The sequence below is a fragment of the Mustela lutreola genome, chromosome 4 (assembly GCF_030435805.1).
Source record: "Mustela lutreola isolate mMusLut2 chromosome 4, mMusLut2.pri, whole genome shotgun sequence".
Lineage (NCBI taxonomy): Eukaryota > Metazoa > Chordata > Mammalia > Carnivora > Mustelidae > Mustela > Mustela lutreola.
This window is the reverse complement of record NC_081293.1, coordinates 186,662,162-186,680,075: the sequence shown is the minus strand read 5'-3', so window position 1 is coordinate 186,680,075 and position 17,914 is coordinate 186,662,162. Positions and strand designations below refer to the sequence as shown.

General features: G+C 39.1%; 1 protein-coding gene across 4 annotated transcripts in view; it reads left to right on the top strand.

Annotated features, from left to right (window-relative positions):
* DGKI (diacylglycerol kinase iota) overlaps positions 1 to 17,914 on the top strand; it is a 436,523-nt gene that overhangs the window by 336,637 nt on the left and 81,972 nt on the right. For 3 of the 4 annotated variants that reach the window (XM_059171955.1, XM_059171954.1, XM_059171953.1), the window contains exons 22-23: positions 1,357 to 1,436; positions 3,879 to 3,923. In XM_059171955.1, coding sequence (XP_059027938.1) covers positions 1,357 to 1,436; positions 3,879 to 3,923 — 125 coding nt within the window. The remainder of the gene's footprint in view (positions 1 to 1,356; positions 1,437 to 3,878; positions 3,924 to 17,914) is intronic. The other variant, XM_059171956.1, reaches the window with a different exon arrangement.

The following is a 17,914-nucleotide window of genomic DNA, read 5'->3' as shown; positions in this document are numbered from 1 at the left end:
AGAGAGTCCATACTTATGCACATGGTTACATAATTCTACCCAATGATGAATGCTTTCAAGCTTTATGTATGTAGGACTTTGGTTTCCATTGGAGACATCAATATCACACCCTGTTTCTTAAGCTTGCCAATCTTAAGAGGTCATAATGAGGAAGAAGCTATTTCTTTTTCTACAGACTGTCCTTACTTCTCTAACTAAAAGAGACAGTGGGGTTTCATATCTTACAGAGAGCCTAAAAGTACCCTCCAGGCAAGAATTAGCTCCTCTCTCCTACAGTTTTCAAATGACTAAGCTCATACATTTAATGTAGCCTATGCTATACTTATTATTGTGTATAGGTATCTTCTCTACAACCTTGTGGGTTCTTCAAAATTTCTCCATGTGTTTTATATGTATTTTATGCTCTATATTATTAATTTTTAATACATTTTCATTTTCAGACCCATTTATTGATGATGAGACTTTAACAATTCCGTGAATGAAAGATTTAGAAAATCTTTAGTGAATACCAGTGTCCTATCACGTGCTTGCTAAACTGTAATTGGCTAATTCAGAATTTTGAAAGGTATTTTTTTGGTTAAATGATGGATTTTATTATACAACTATACTTTTAAAATTAGAGATAGGCAATACATTTTTTGAAATTTTGGAAAGGAGACACTGTTTCAGGACTCTGATGTAGGGAGTTGTATCCATTAAAGCCGTCGTGGAACATTCACCGCCACCTAAGTAGAAGGTATTTAAGACGCATAGCAACTTTTCCTAACTGTTCCCTAAAGCCCTGCTGCTACTGCATTTCCACTGACCATGTTTAAAGTCAAGAACCTTTTATTTATTTATTTTTAAACATTTCATGCCTGTGTAGTTCTGGTGTTGGCCACGAGGTAACAACAGTGCCTTGAGTAGCTTGAGTCTCTTGAACAGGGAACCACCACAAACGGACAGAAATATTAAACCCCACACATTCATGAGGGAAAGGAGTAAGTGTCCAGAATTTTTAATTCCTCTCTGGCGATACATGGACTATCGCAAATGCAGGCATAAATTGTTAGCTGACGGTAAGCCACCTCCCGGTCCTGCAGCCCACTGTTCTTGTGACATTATACTTCATCCCAGGACCACCAAGACAAAATGAAGGCTGACCAGGTGGCAAGGGACAGCATGGTTCATGCAGGGAAAGTATCCAAAATAAAGAGATTGGGTCCCAGGGGAGGTTTGAGGAGAATTTGGGATATTAAAATGTCCAAAACACTAATAGTATTTATGAGAGACTTTTTTAACCGTAAGAAACAAATATATGCCAATTTAGAAATATCAAATATGTTATTTTAGACTTTTCTCTTTCCTTCCCCTTAGCTATCCCTCTGGGTATTCTAGTTGTGCGTGGAGACTGTGATTTGGAGACTTGCCGTATGTACATAGACCGCCTACAGGAGGTGAGTTTCTTTAGCCAATTATTTCTTCTCAGTTTTCCATTTTTGTAAACAATTACCAGCCATATATATTTACTTCCGGAATGATGCATCTGGGAAGGAAGTGGAAGTGTCCTTGTCCCTTAAGCACTGACCACATCTTCTCTCTCTCTGTCCCCCATGGCTATTTTCCCTCCTCAGGTGGTTGAAATGGGAAAGGGTATTGCTCTAGTGAGATCCATAACTGTAGCTTGGAACTTCTTGTCTTCTTGCCAGATGACATCCCTGTGTTTTTTGAGCTGTAGAGAATTTCAAAGGGTCCTGATCAATAATGACGGAGAACAGACAGGTTATTTAATGTTTTGTATCTAGCACAGACTCGGGTCAGAGATCACTACATTTTTTTAAAAAAATATCACTTCTACGGGAAAGCAAAACCTTCTGTCCTTCCTGGGAATGTGTGTCAGAACACAGGATACTCCACTTTGCTCCTCAGTCTGATTTACCACAGAGAAGGACAATGGAAGAGACCTCATAGGTGGCATTCCCACTAATCCGAGCTGCATCAGCGAAGTCAGGAGGCCCAGCGCCGGCACGGTGGTTGTCATTGATTGTTTTTGCCAAACTTTGAGAGGGAGTAGTCACTCTCTTCATTCTACAAATGATGAAAAACATAAATAGCCACCACTTCATCATTTTTTCTTGATGAAAGGTGCAGATTTAAATAATCTTTTTCTGGATGTGGTCTAGACATTTGTATTTTTTTAAGCTATTGGGTAATTCTGATAGACACCACAAGATGAACACGTCTCTCCTAGATGACACATTCTCCATAAGTAAATATCACAAATAAAAAAGATATATAGCACTTAAAATACCATCAAGTTGGGATGCCTGGGTGACTCAGTGGGTTAAGCCTCTGCCTTCAGCTCAGGTCATGATCCCAGGGTTCTGGGATTGAGCCCCACATTGGGCTCTCTGCTCAGCGGGGAGCCTGCTTCCTCCTCTCTCTGCCTGCCTCTCTGCATACTTGTGATCTCTCTCTCTCTGTATCAAATAAATAAATAAAATCTAAAAAAAAAAAAAATACCATCAAGTTGTGGCCGCTTAGCTTTGAACTTGAGATTCTAGTTCTTTTGGTGGCAGTAAATTCAGGCCTAGGAGGCATAAAGTTATATGAAAAATTATGAAGTTTCCTTTTCAGCATTTTTAAGGATAGAGATGGAATTGTAAACACAATATATTTTGAGGTAAAGACCAAACTTTGAATACTGATATGGGCGAGAGAAGAAAAGTCAGCAAATTTTACACTTGTGTTTGTTTTTGGTTTTGTTTTTGTTTTTACCAAGGGAAACTTCAACTTGTTAAAATTTGTGGACTTATTAGTGTGTGACTCAGATCCAAAGCAATATTCCTCAAACGCCACAATATCTCATTTTTCCAAATGTGTTTTTATTTTATTGTGAAACCTCTGTCAGAAAACCTGCAATAAAAAGGCAAATCATAAATCATACCAAAGTTTTTTTTTTTCCTTTTTAATTCTTGGGTTACTTAAGATTTCACAGTAGTCTACGACATGACTGATGAATTGACTTTGGTGAAAACTAACTTATTGGCATGCTTATAATACCAACAGTCAACTGAAAGTGAGATTCTTTAAAAAAAAAAAAAATGAATGAATGAATGAATGAACAAATGAAGTCAAAAAAGGAAAAGTTTAAAAACTAAGTTGGGCCCAGAGATCATGTTGGTAAATCCCCATGGGAAGCAGGTATGAAGACAAATGTACCCAGGATTGCTGACATCTGTGAATAGAATCACAACCTTCATTAACAATGAAGCCTTCAGGACATGATCATGGTGACAACTTAGTTATAAAACTTTGTAAAGGGAGCCAGACTCTCAGAATCTGCCAGTAAAACTTCATTAATTTCAACCCTATTAATTTGCACTTCGTGATCATGCAGAGGTGGCCAGAGATTTTCTCCTGGCTGTCTATGAAATCCTGTGTTTGCCAAGCACTTAGTGGCAGAAACACAATTACTAGGACAGTTTGTATTTGGTCTAAGATCAATAAATTCTTTCTACGGACTTTAAGGGATTTTAGAAGCTTTCTTCATAAGCCAAAAGTTCAGTGCAAATTAAATATGGCACCCCTGTATTAATTGCCTGGTTTTTACTTTTGGTCTTGTTGATCCTTGAAATGCTCTCACTCCCCTCTAAAACTATTTAGCATGTCTAGATTTCAGTAGCTAAATGGCCTTTCTTCTCTCATTCCAGACTGGTGTGTTTTTGCTTATTTGGAGCATTACCTTCTTTGTGTAAGGTTGATGAGTTTGGAAGAGTTATAGATACTTTCTAGATGAGTTTAATACTCAGTCGGGGTTCAGTTGATAGAGGTATAGAGGAAGCTTATTCAAACTAATCTTAAGGTATGGATTTTTTTTTTCTCCATTTTCTCATTAGGACCTGCAGTCAGTTTCTTCTGGCTCCCAGAGAGTTCATTACCAGGTAACATATAATTGACTGCCTCTGGTTGTTTTCTTAGCTCCCCCCCAAAAAAGAAGGTCCTTCTTTCAGTCAATGCTACATTTGGATTAGAGGCCAGATCTTCCCTAGAGATAGAGTTCACTCGAAGAACCAAGTGAAGTGGACGTTCTGATTCTTTCCCCTTTTCCTGGTTTTGGACTATCCTAGTGTAGCACAAATTTGGACTGTGGACTTTCTCCCAGGTCACTTAGAAAAGATTATAAAAGGAAGCACTTTCAATGATAAATATTAGAAGCTCAGTTCAAACTAACTTGACAGGGTTCAAGTCTTATTGTTTCACCTCAGCAAAAAGTTCAGGTCAAGGGTGGATTTTATGTACCATTTAGTCAAGCTTCATGCTTCATTTTTCTGCTGGTCTTTCAGCTCTGTTCTCCTTGTCTGTCAATTTCACCTCTGCACTAGATGTTTCCGTGTCCAAGATGGCTGCCATTAGCAACCAGGGCTGCATGTGTCTTCTTCACATCCAGGAAAGTGAGTTCTCTGTTTCCCACAATGATCAAGCAAATGTTCTAAAATGCAGTCTGATTGGCGCACCCTGGTCTTTTGGACAGGATCTAAGAAACCCAGACTGCCTCTCTCTTGTGACCCACATCAAATCGCCAGGAAAACACTCAGATATCCTTTGCCCCAGCAGTCTTTGGGAAGACAGCAATCTCCCCACTTCCCTGTCCCGACTCTGTTGCACTCTCAAGCCATCCTCTTACAAATTAGATTTCTCAGGCATGGTTCAGATCCCTGGGTACAATATACCCCGAACTGGTAAGGGGCAAAATGAAGCTCTGAGTGGTCCCAGTAAAGCCCTTTTCTCTGAGAAGCCATTCCCCTTCCCTACTAGAGGGGTGTGTGGGAGTTAAGAACATGCCAAGTCTCCCTCCATAAATAAATCCTGTCCTAGACCCTTTCATACCTCCATGTGGGGGATAGGTGTTTAAAGATGTCTCAACCTGTGAATCCTGGTTTGGCACCTCACATTCGCTTTTGGATTCTTTTTTGCTACACCTAAACATCCTTTCATATAGACAACATTTTTTTAAACAACAATTTTTTAAAAATTTTTATCTTGTAGCCTCTAGGTATCATCTCTGTCTGCTGGTGGATACCCTCTACCATCAGCCAAGGATACCGACAGGAGCAGCCTTGGTGTTCTTATTTGTTTGTAGGTTTATGTTTCAAACAAAGTGCCCCACTATTTAAGAGTCTTTTCTTCCATCTGGCTGCAATAAAAAGGATAAGAATTCACTTAGGGATTGTTTACATTGAGAAAATAAACTCTACTTCTGAGACTGTTTTTTATCAACCATTAAAAGGCTAATTTCCACTCCATTTTTTAGACAGAGCACAACATTCCTCCTATTGGTTGTTTGCATATTTACCTGAAGACACTAAGTTTAATTTTATTTTTAAAAGCTCAGTACTTTTAGAAGCTAGTGCTAATCTCTGTTTTTTAAAAATTGACTCTAAGGCCTATAAGGGTTTGTGAATCTGTCTTCTTTTTTTTTTTTAAGAGTCTGTACTCTTTTCTCAGGAACATTTTGCATTTTGCATTTTTATCAAGGCATTTTCAGATATTTTTTGCTAAGCAGTTTTATTAAACTAATACATCTGTTTATTATTCTGACTTACTTAATATCATCATTTTGGTGTCAGAGTTTTGGTAGGTGGATATTTTGTCCCATGGTTTCTTTATACCGTATTCGTACATTTGCCCAGAGATCAGGAAATGGTTGAGACTCTAGAATATGAGAAGGGTATTTGTTTCATTTGTCATTTGGTAACAAAAACATGAAGAAGAATTATTCATCAAACTATATCAAAAGCTTGTGGTTTTTGGGTTCCTTGCAGTTAGGTCAAACTTTGGTGTCAAAACTGCTGCATTATGAATGTCACATCAGAAGGCTTTATGCCCTGACCACATAGGATAACCAATTCAGACATCAACCATGAGTGTCAGGAGTATTACTATGCCCACAACCCTCCTTGCTGAGGTATAAATAACAGGGGCCTTTGAGTAGTAAGGAAGGAGTGGAATAAAGGAAATCTAGGGCAGCCCAAGTTCTGCTCATGGCATAAGAAGTTTACCTGAGCGAGACTTTGAATTAACATGGCCACAGAGTAGGGAGAGGGTGAGAAAGTTTCCTGAGTGGAGCAAAAGAGAGCTGCTTGAGGTAAGGAGTTGGGAAGAAGATAAACATTCACATGTGGCCAGGACGTTGGGCAGTCAAGAACAGGAGTAAGAGGGATGGTGTTTAGAAAGCTCTGTTTCAGCCACCCTAATTTTGTTATGCCTGTTAGATCCAAGAGATTTTGGGGTGTAGAAAATGAGATCTGTGACTTTTAAAGCCCATTGAAAAATTCATATCTGGAGATAGAAACTTGTACTTCCTCCATTAGGAAGTGGGTGGTACTTAAAACTGTAAGGCTGGAGGTGATCACCAGGGAGAGCTGAGATAGAGAAGGCCCATACCTGCCTGCCCGAGTGGGTCAGGAAGAGCACAAATTGAAGAGAACCATCAGTCAAGAAGGGTTGTGGAAACTGAGGTGAATTGCAGGAAAACTGGAAATCAAGGAGAAGGTAGTGTCTTGAAAGCCAAGAGTGAAATGTGTTTCAGAGGGGGATGCAGTGAAATGTGTCAGTGCTGTGGAGAGGCTGAGTTGAAGTAGATTGAGTTCTGTGGTATTCTGAGGGCACGTAGAAAAACCAAGGCACAGAGGTGCTATTAGCTTTACAAAGAAAGTGACCAATTGGCGGGAAATTTAATATTAAATCTGTGTTTCCTAACACAGAAACCGATCATGTCAGTCTCTAGTCTGTCTTGGTATGGGGGGTCTAGGGGGCGATGTAAAAGAAAGACCTGTCAGAAACATGGACCACAAATTGCCTTAAATGCATTTAAATGGACTCTCTTGTGTATAGGATAACACAAGATAAGCCTGGAGAATTAACTGTGATGGCACCAGTAAGTTAAGGGGGAAAATGTTGGGAAATTCCCATCAGCTCACTCATTGGCAGCTGACATTTTAGCTGACTGTTTTCTAAGGCTAGAAAAAACTCAAGAGAAAACCAGCCTTTAGAAAGGTGTATAAGTGCCCAAGTCACCTTATTAGTGAGCCATATGGCAGTTCCTAATCATTTAAGCATGTCATTCGCTCTACTTCCTTCCTTTCCAAATTCATAGTGAATTGCCAACAAAGCACTAAGGCTCAACAATGACACCTTATATTAACCTAACAAGGCATTATGGGTTATACAAGAATGCGCTGGATATTTATAGCCTGCTGAAAATTCCTGCCTACACTGTCTCTGAGGTCAAAACACAAAGGCCCCTCCATCTTAACGGCATCTCTTATAACCTGGAACTGATAAGTGAGACAAGCAAAATGCACTGTGCTGGCGGATTCAGGATGTTCTTGAGCTTGACAGATAGGGTAGAATTCTTAGAGAAATTGGACTCTGCCGACATATTTGGTAGAAAGAATGCTTCTTGAGGCCTTCTAAAATGAGATCATTCCTTCCCTGTTCCCTCTCTGGTCTTCATTATTACCTTTTTAACCCCAAGTTGTTAAGTTAAGGAGTAGAAGAAGATTCAACTGTTCTGGTGATTCTCAACAGGGGGAGATTTTGCTCCTTTATTAGGACAATTGGCAATTTGGACATTTTTTTTTGTTTGTCACAGCTAGGACAGGTGGTGCTCTTGATATCTGCTTAGTAGAGGCCAGCAATGCTGCTAAACACCTTAGAATGCACAGGACAGCCCCCCACTGCAAGGAGTCATCCAGCCCCCTAATGGGAGTAGGGAGATGCTTGTGAACCCTTGAGTCATTCTGATGACTCTCAAGACATTCTTGAGGCCCATAGGCTGATAGAAGTCCTCAGTGAGGAGAGGCCAAGAGGAAGACCAGGATGAGAAAAAATAGGGCAGGGAAATAGAGGCATCTGTGGCTAGGGCAGAGGAAGATAACAGAACCAGGGATAATGGAACCAGGAGCAGTTAGGCTTTTTGTAGACATCCTAATTCCCCTGCACAGTGTGTGTTCCAGGGAGGACTGACGTAGTTGGCACACAGGAGTGCGCTTTCCAGAATATTATGAGCTACCATCTGAGCTTTTAAAGATTACAATAGGGTTCAATGGTAGCTGTAAAAAAAAAAAAAAAAAAAAAAAAAAAAGGCATTCATCCAGGTGATTCTTCCTCTTTAAGAATTGATTTACTTAAAACTAACATTAGAATGGCTGGGGTATTTCAAAATAGATATACCATTTTCAAAAAGTTCTTTCATCCTTTAGAAGTGTCTTTCGCTTCCATAAGAAAAAACTCCTGGTCAGATCTGAGTCCATATCAATTTGTTCATCCTCTGATCCTTTTTCTCCATTTTACATAATGACCTGATCTTCTGGGAGATGGGTCTATCTAGTCAGTCCATCAGAGCACTGTCCTAGGCAAACAGCCTTTGCTCATAAATACTTGATCTATTTCTCTTCTCTTCATGTTGGCAATCCTTATTCATCTCTCTCCTTAATTTGTTTTCTGGATTTTAGAAGTCTTTCAATGGATGGATTGAAACTAGTTTAAGGGAGTCATCCTGGGAATTAATTTAGTCTCAGAGAAGGACTGGGGTTAGCTAGGAACTTAGTAGAGTGTGGTTCCTTTGGGCTAGATCAAAGCTGTCAGAAATGGATCAAATAAAGAATTAAAATAAGACTTGCCTGGGGCCAGATCTGTTGCAAGTGAAGGCATTACTGCTAATAACACAGACACAGTTGTTGATAGAGGACATTCTCACACAAAAGAGCTCCTAAGAATGTTAGACTATCTCTCAGTTTCATCTTTTACCACACCTTCATTATTTCTTCACTTGTTCAAAGCTGCTTTTGGGAATGGGCATCCCTTTTCTGTATTCAGCTGCCATAGGAGTTATGGGTAGTTTGAAGAGAGAGAGGTTTGAAGAGAAAGAGTTTTGAAAGATAAAAATAATAGTAGCAAGTCTATCAAGGAGGCTTATAGTTGGACGGAGAGGTGTAAGCACACAGTTTCTACCCATCCCTGGTGGGTCCATTCACCAAGGATAAAGAGATCCTGTTTATCCACTTGGTGATGAATGGAAACCAAAGGAATCAGTAGATGGGTTGGGCAGGCAGATGAGAAATGTGGATGTGTAAACGAGAGATCGATGTACAAGTGAAGTGGTTATTGACTGGACATTATTGAATGTAGCAGGGGTTCCCAATCCAGAGGGACTTCTGTTTTTCCTCTTTGTCTTTTACATCTTCCCTCAGTTTTATGAAAAAGAAAAAATTTCATTCACAGTGATGGTATAGTTAAATGCTAGGTGAATACTGTTTAATTGAATTACCTACTGGAGTGTGTAATGGGGCTGCTGGGCTTTCCTTAAATTATGTGTGCATCAGCTGTGAGTAATTGAAAGTAAATTAAGGGCAAGTTTGGCATATGCGTGCCAAACAGTGGTTCAGGTAATTTCCTTATCAATTACATAGAACTGATGCCAATTAACTTTTAAATACATATATGAGAAATAACAGGTTTGCTTTGGGGCGTGTAGCTGTATTTTTAGCCTGAGAAACTGATTTTCCATTAGCATACAGTAAAAAAAAATCACATATCAGGGATTTTTGAAATAAATTTGTTACATTATTCATTTAAAGAGCATGCAGTTTTACATGATCATTATATTTAGAATGGGAAGGAGCCTGGTATGTGCAAGGTGATATGATTCTGCCTACATTATAGAACAAGGACAGTCATATTCATCCAAATCACACCATTTATATGAAGAAAAATAACATCACAAAACGAGCAGGTCTCTTATCTCTTTGGTTGATTGTAGAGTTGATTATGTAATCGGAGTCGAGTGAAGGGACTCGAAGCCCTGAATTAGCACCAGAAGCATCCGTGTCCTTGCTGGTGGCACAGCTCTGTTACTTACGTGAATTCCCCTAGCCACCTAGCCCCACTCACACAAGTGCATTTCTTAAGTGTCTACATAGATCACTTTTGAAAGGTGCATATTTTCAGCTCGTTTTTGGTTCTATCAGAAATTAAGTCTCTTTATATTCAATTTAATGTGCAGCCTTCACAAAGCAGACATACTTTCGGCCAGTCTTGCTTAGTAAAGTGCATGTTGCTGTGTTCACCCTAGCCGGCCCACCAGGCTAAGGTCTACCCTCGGGGCCAGTATTCAGCCTCCTGGGAGGGGCTCTTCTGTTTTTCTCATTTCCCCTTTTCAACTTCCCAGTCTGATTCTTCCTCTGCACTGCACTGTTCATGACCCTCCCGCTGCCCTGAATCCACGGTTCCTTAATGCCATAGTCACCTACTCAACCTGTGTGTTGAGGCCGGGTGTGAGGAGACAGTCAGCGGTTTACCTGATTGGGGTACATCACCCACAATATTTTAACAATGCCAATTATTTAAAACAAAATTATTTCAAATTCACTAGGACCTCTCTACTGACATCACCATCACTCATACTTTGATTATCTTTTCTTTGAGTAGGAGAAAAAGGGGTGTAGGTAGACAAGATGTAGAAAGTAGAAGAATCCTGGTCACCTCTGTGGCCATCATTAGTTAAAGTTCTTTATACACATTTATGGGCCATGGCTCTAAGTTACAGAGAAATCTTTTTCAAGACTCTTTATTCCTGTTCCAATTTTAATCCTTCCTTATATGCATTTGTCTTTGATATTAAGGTCCTCTTGATATAAGGTTTGATATAACCTTTGATATAAGGTTCTCTTGATTTTCATTTGCTACTTGTGTTGTGAAGGCTGCTGCGTTTTATAATCCTGGCTTATCTTAATTTTCTAATCGTGTATAATTCTAGACTTCTCTTTGGTTTTTAACTCCCCACTCAGAGTAGACCTTAGGATGATATCTTTCTAGTGTGTACCTTTTGATACCTTTCTGCATATAAAGTTTCTTTCTATATAAAGTTATACACATAGACATAGAAGGATACACATTTGTTTTTTTCTTTTTAATAAAAATGGATTTGCATTCTTTGCACACTCACTATATATACTTCTATTATATCACAACTTATTTTTAACGGTAGTATACTATGAAGATTAGATTTTGCTAATAAATGAAGCTCTAACTCAGTTTTTTAAAACTACTGTTCTACTCCACGGTATCTATTTAACCCTTTCTCTCTGGATAGACATTTAGGTTATGTACAGCTTTTGCCATTGTTTTTCTAAACGAAGTTGTAGTCAGCCTAGCTGTACAGATTCAAAAATGAAGCTGTAACAGCAGTGACGATCACATCACATGTGAAACAACTATGTCACTTGTATGGAGTTGAGAATTACAACCATGCAACACAGCCAAGTTATCTGAAACTTATTTAATCAGAATTTATATGAATCTCGTTTCAGTTTCTTCACTCTGAATTGTGGTTCACTGTTGTTCTCATCGATGGCTGCATTCCTGTGGGATTCTCAAGCAAATGGGATGAAGGGAGGGCAAAGTGTGCCAGCAGTGTGACTGGAGAACTTGGGAGAGGAAAAATTTTTGATTTACCCAAAGGTTGTGAATTCTGATAAGAAGTATGGAAGATTAGTTGGACGGTTAATGAAAGCTGAAACTAAGAAAAATCCTGGAATGCCAGAGTCAAAAGAAGGTTTTCATAACCATTAAGATTATTCTGGCTTTTGCTTTCTTCATGTTTTGGCGTGAGCTGAGTTAAAAGACAACTTCTGTCCAACTTGACCTACACAAATTCCATCCATTCTTCAAAACCCCCCACTAATTCTAATTCCTCAAGAATCTATAAAACAGAGTATATAAGATCATAACCTCTGAAGTAAAGGAGACTGCATTTGGATTGTGACTCTACCACTAAATGGCTGGGTACTTGTGTGAATTTACTTAAATTCCCAAAGCCTCTGCTCTTCATTTATGGCTCACTTTTAGGTTCTAAAGAAGAGGGGATAGATTGTAGGAGAGCAGATGGGGCTAGATTATACGGCTTTCTTAGTGACAGAATGGATATGCCATAAGAATATGGCTTCAAATCAACCTCCCACATAAGATATCAGCCTAATATTCATAAATGAACTCTGTGGTAGTGGCCTGGTGACCCCAAAACCAAGAGGGAAGGTTCTGTGAATTTTGATCGTAATCTCTTCCATACATAGGCTTCAAGGGGATATTTTTCCCAACATAGAACATTAAGTAGAGGCAATAACATAAAAAGACTGGTGGTCTAAATTTTATTTAATACAGAACCACCAAGGAATACAGAAATAGAGTTATATTTGTGGAAAATTCTCAGAAGTAAAAAAGGAGCATGCTGTAAAAGGAAGGAAAGAAAGGAAGGAAGGTTTACCAGTCACCCACTGTTATTCTCCAAGTAGTTGACAGCTTGTCGAGATGATTGTCTCATATCTTTTAGTTCCGGACAATGGAGATGAGTCTGGGTGGGAGCCGTAGGTGGAAGACTTCAAGTTGCAGGGAGGGATGAAGGAGAGCGAGAGTCAACAACCTACCGCTGTGTTGACATGATGGCCACTGGCCTTTGTTGGAAGTAGGTTGTATGATTCAGGATTGCACCTACCGACAGGTCTTAGCTCTCCATCAGTGTCGGGGCTGCCTGAAAACCGCTGGCCCAGACCAAAGATTTCAGATTTGAAAGGAAAGAACCTTCTTAAATGTGAGCTGACCCTTCTGTGTGCTTTCCCAGCTATTAATATGTTCTGCTGTTTTCATTACCAGGCTCCAGTTCTGTGGGCAGCTGACTCAAGATCCTTCTCCTGAAATCAATGGCTTTGACAATAGCTAGGAAATAAAATCATAATTAAAATAGCCATCTCTTGAAAAAAAAAAAAAAGATGTTGAACTCTGGTAAATCAGATGCATAGCAACTCCACAAACTGGGGGGAGAAGATAACTGAGATAACTGGAAGGCACCCGGTGGTTCCTAGTGCGGTAGACACCCTCGGAAGACATGGCCCATGCTTCATTCTCCTTTGTGACTCTCACCTCACATGCCTTGCACTTCTTTAGCTCTCATCAATACTAGTTGAAAAGACTGAATATAATTGTGTCAAAGGAATAAGAGTAATGTGAGAGTAATGTGACACCTGACCATTGAAATTAAAAAAAAAAAAAAAAAGATAGCAATTTAAAAAAGATAACAAAGAGAAAAACAAAAGATAACAATTTTGGTGAAACTAAGTGAATGTCGAGCACAGTTACTATTGAATGGGGAATATTATTGAATGGGGAGAGAAAAGTCAAGTGCAGTGTTCTGAAAAATATTACTTTCAGTGACAGAAGGCACTTGGCCTTGAAAACAATATCCTGTATTTGAGGCAACTCTCTAGCATCTGATAAGGTAAAAAAGAGGTGCTGGGGGCAAGCACGAAACCTGAGCTCGACCTTCGTTTGAGTTATTTCTTTTTTGTGTCTGCCCATACAAGTCTGTCCCCATTGTTTTGTGTTTTCGAGCACAAAGATGTTTAAGGATAAAATAGTTTTGTGCTGCTGTAGCATCATGAAGTCTGAAGTGTGGCCTGTGTTCCATGAGCCCCAAAGGCACTTAAAGGTCAGAATTGTTTTAGGTAAAAAAATAAAAATAAAAGAAGTTCCAGCTGCCCCAGCCTTACTAGTGTAACATAATGACATCAGCACATCTACGTGTGCCGCCCCATGGGTTAAACATTCCACATGTCCTTCCATTTATTTCCCAAAAGAACCTTTTATAGTAGATACCATGGTCACCATTTTATAAACGAGGCATCCAAGGTACGGAATAGATAAGAAATTTGCCCCAAATCTCAGTTAGTAGGTAGTGAAGCCCCAGGACTGTCCTGGGCACAAACTGGTGCTCTCGACCACCAGAATTCTGCTGTCTCTAGACTCTACTTGAACTGGACCGTATACCATCCCTTGTGCTACTATTCCTTCTCCTCCATAGAGCTGCCTTTCCTAAATACCTCCAGGACAGAGACACTCTTGTCACCTCATTTCTTGGTCTGATGTCATCCTACCACAATAGGAGTTTTCCAACCCACCACTACGCCACTTAACTTTTAGATGTTAAGAATTTATAGTGTGATTCTCTACTGCTGTCTTTTGGGTTTCATACTAAAGGGTTAAATAGTCCTTGTAGTATATGTGAAAAAGTGAAAAAGTCCTTGCAGTATATGGACCAGATTCAGTATAAAGGCTGATCTTAGCTGTGGGTATCTTCTTCCCGAGTTCTACTTAAAAAATGATCAAACCTCACAACCATTAATGGGACAGCAATGACATGATGATTCACAAGATCAGCTTTTTAAAAAATGGGCCTGCTGGGGAATACAATTTCTATGAAATCGGAATGTAATATAATCACAAAACAAGTAGTCTTGTAATGATTGAAACCACAGGTCTAAAAAACTATACCTCAAGTCACATCTAGTCTGCTGCCTGTTTATCTTTTGCACAGCCTGTGCACTAAGAATGGTTTTCAGATGCTCAAATGCTTGAGAAAATCCAAAAGAATATTTTACAATTCATATAAATTATATGAAATTAAATTTCAGTGTCCACAAATAAACTTGTATTGGAACTCAAACGCAAAATCAGTTTTCCAAAGCAGACTTTCTCATTAAAAGTAGTTTTTGGCTCAGTTTTTCAACTCAATCAAAAATACAACAACCTCAGCCATGACCAGATTTTCCTTCCTTCGCCTGCTCTTTACCTCCTGTTCTCCCTTGGATCTTTTAGACGTTGTCCTAGCACCCAGCTGTGCTGATTAGCTGGATTTTTTTCTGTCTTATTTTATGGGTTGTTGGTATATTTTGTGGGTATGTTTTACATTTTGTCCATTTGCTGCATGGAAACGTCATTTTAACACTGATTTTAGGTACTCTTCAACTTCTAGGTCCTAACGCAAGTGAGATCCTTTCATCTGCGTATATATGCGTGGGCCAGATTGGATCCAAGGGGAGAATTTTGCTGAGACTTAACTGCTTTTATGTATCTTTTTAATATGTAAATTTTTCTGGAGAAAACTGACATGTTTATTGACTTGCCCAGTCTATGTATGCCTTTACCTCTATTTCAGTCTTCTTCAAAAATTCTACAACACCCACTAGTGGGATGCCTTAGGTAACACTAAACATTCTAACGCACATGATTTCCACAGGGCATTCTTTTTTTTTTTTTTTTTTTAATTAAGGCATAATGTATTTCCTGTTTCAGGGGTGCAGGTCTGTGTATCAACAGTCTTACACACTACACAGCACTCACCATGGCACATAGCTTCCCCAATGTCTATCACCCAGCCACCTCAATCCTCCTATCCCTCTCCCCTCCAGCAGCCCTCAATTTCTTTCCTGAGATTAAGAGTCTCTTATGGTTTGTCTCCCTCTCTGTTTCATCTTGTCTCATCTTTCCCTCCCTTCCCCTATAACCCTCTGTCTTATTTCTCAAATTCTTCCTATCAGTGAGATCATATGATACTTGTCTTTCTCTGACTTATTTCGCTCAGCATAATTCCCTCTAGTTCCATCCATGTCATTGCACATGGCAAGATTTCATTTTTTGATGGCTGCATAATATTCCATGGTGTGTGTGTGTGTATCTATATATACCACATCTTCTTTATCCATCCATCTGTTGATGGACCTCTAGGTTCTTTCCATAGTTTGGCTATTGTGGACATTGTTGCTATAACCATTATTAGAGTGCATGTGCCACTTTGGATCACTACATCTGTTATCTTTGGGGTAAATACCCAGTAGTGTGATTCCTAGGTCATAGGGTAGCTCTATTTTCAACTTTTTGAGGAAACTCCACAGCTTTTCAGAGTGGCTGCACCAGCTTGCATTCCCACCAACACTGTAGGAGGGCTCCCCTTTCTCCGCATCCTCGCCTCGCCAACATCTGTCATTTCCTGACTTGTTAATTTTAACCATTCTGACTGGTGTGATGTGGTATCTCATTGAGGTTTTGAAAATTTTGAAATATGTAGTTTAATTGCATTGCATTATAAATCCTTCCCAGGTTGGGGTAGGTAATAACTGCATTTTTACTTCAGAATTCAAATGCTTTTCTAAAAAAATATATATTTATTTATTTATTTGAGAGAGAGAGAGAGAGTGCACACAAGGGGCAGAGGGAGAAGAAGAAACAGACTCCCTGCTAAGTGGAAAGCCCAACACAGGGCTTGATCCCAGGACCCCAAGATCATGATCTAAGCCAAAGACAGACGTCTAACGAACTTAGCCACCCAGGTGCTCCTCAAATGCTTCTTAACACAGGATTTTATTATATTAATAATTCTCTTTTTAAGAAATGACAATTTTTTATGAACAAGGCTGAAGGAACGCCATAAAAGGAGGGAGAGGATGCAAACCTAGCTCAGGGAGCTACACTGGAGAAGTTAGGACCTTCCTTGCACACCTGGAACTATCTCTTAAGACTCCGGGTTGATCTGCAGGTGACCAAGAAAGTGTTCGATTTTTTTTTTTTAATATTTTATTTATTTATTTATTTGACAGAGAGAGATCACAAGTAGGCAGAGAGGCAAGCAGAGAGAGAGAGAGAGGAGGAAGCAGGCTCCCTGCCGAGCAGAGAGCCCGATGTGGGACTTGATCCCAGGACCCTGAGATCATGACCTGAGCCGAAGGCAGCGGCTTAACCCACTGAGCCACCCAGGCGCTCTCGATTATTTTTTAATGACATTTTTTCTCATGAGCTTCTTGGGATTCCAGACCACTTCGATAAGCTGTGGAAAGCAGTGACATACACACCTGCATGTAGACACACTGAATTTAGCATAAAATTTCAGGGAGCTAAGGCTCATCCAACTTACTTGAGGATCCACTTAAATCTGTTTGAAGTGTTTCAAAGATCTCTATTCTTTGGCGGCCACAATGCGTTTTCACAGAGTGAACTGGTAACATTCTCTTTAAATAAAACCTCTTTAAGGAAGTTGAGTTATAGCAAACGCCTGTGAATTAAGGTGTAGAGAAAACAAATGAATAGAAAATAAACAAGATAAATAGGCACATGCATAAAACTCTTGTGACACACGGACACTCATACATTAAAATGTATACAGTTAGGCCACTATTATTTTGTCTGCCTGTGGTAAGCTAGTTACGTGTATCAATCTCTGTTTTATTTATTTTTTTCAATCTTCATTTTATTAAATGAGATGAAATAATATCCAATATTCTCTAATTTGAATACTCCAGAAATAACATTATTCATCTTTCTGTTTTTAAAATGATAAATTAAACATTTCTGTGGGCTTTCAGAGTCGATTTTTACCTGGGAAAATTTGATTCTTTGTGTGGGGCTCTCTGTAGCACATTTGACATCAAATTTCAGAAACTGCCCTTGGTGTCTACGCCATCTTTATTTCTAGAGAAGGCAGCCACATTTCTGTTTACTATTTTTATTTAGTAGCTTTCATAGTTGGCACGAAATATTTCAAATCGCATTTAAATTTCTTGACTTACTACATTTGACACGAAACTGACATGTTGGTGACTTTACATGTTTTATAAAAAATACAGTGAGAACCTTAAGTTTCCTTAAAACAATTTATCACATGTCAAAGTGTACTTCTCGAAATGTTAAATGTGATTTTGATATAAATAGGTACTGAGCACATGTCATGATTTTATGTAGTGCACCCTGCTGAGTGGCAAAGCTGGTTTAGGAAAGAGAGAAACATCTGTGTCCACAGCTACATATACATCCATAGAGGTATATGTTTATCTGTCTATCCATGGCTCTATCAATTCTATGCGTGTAAATATAAAATTTTGGTGCCAGACCTGAGACCAGGTTTTTCTCTCTCAATTATTTAATTTGCAGAATCCATTCATTTTAAAAATTCCATGTAGTCAAGGTTTCTGATAATAAAATGGATCCCTTTTGTTAAGTCCATGCTTTTAAACCTCTGGCATACATCACCTTCACCTGAAAGATTACT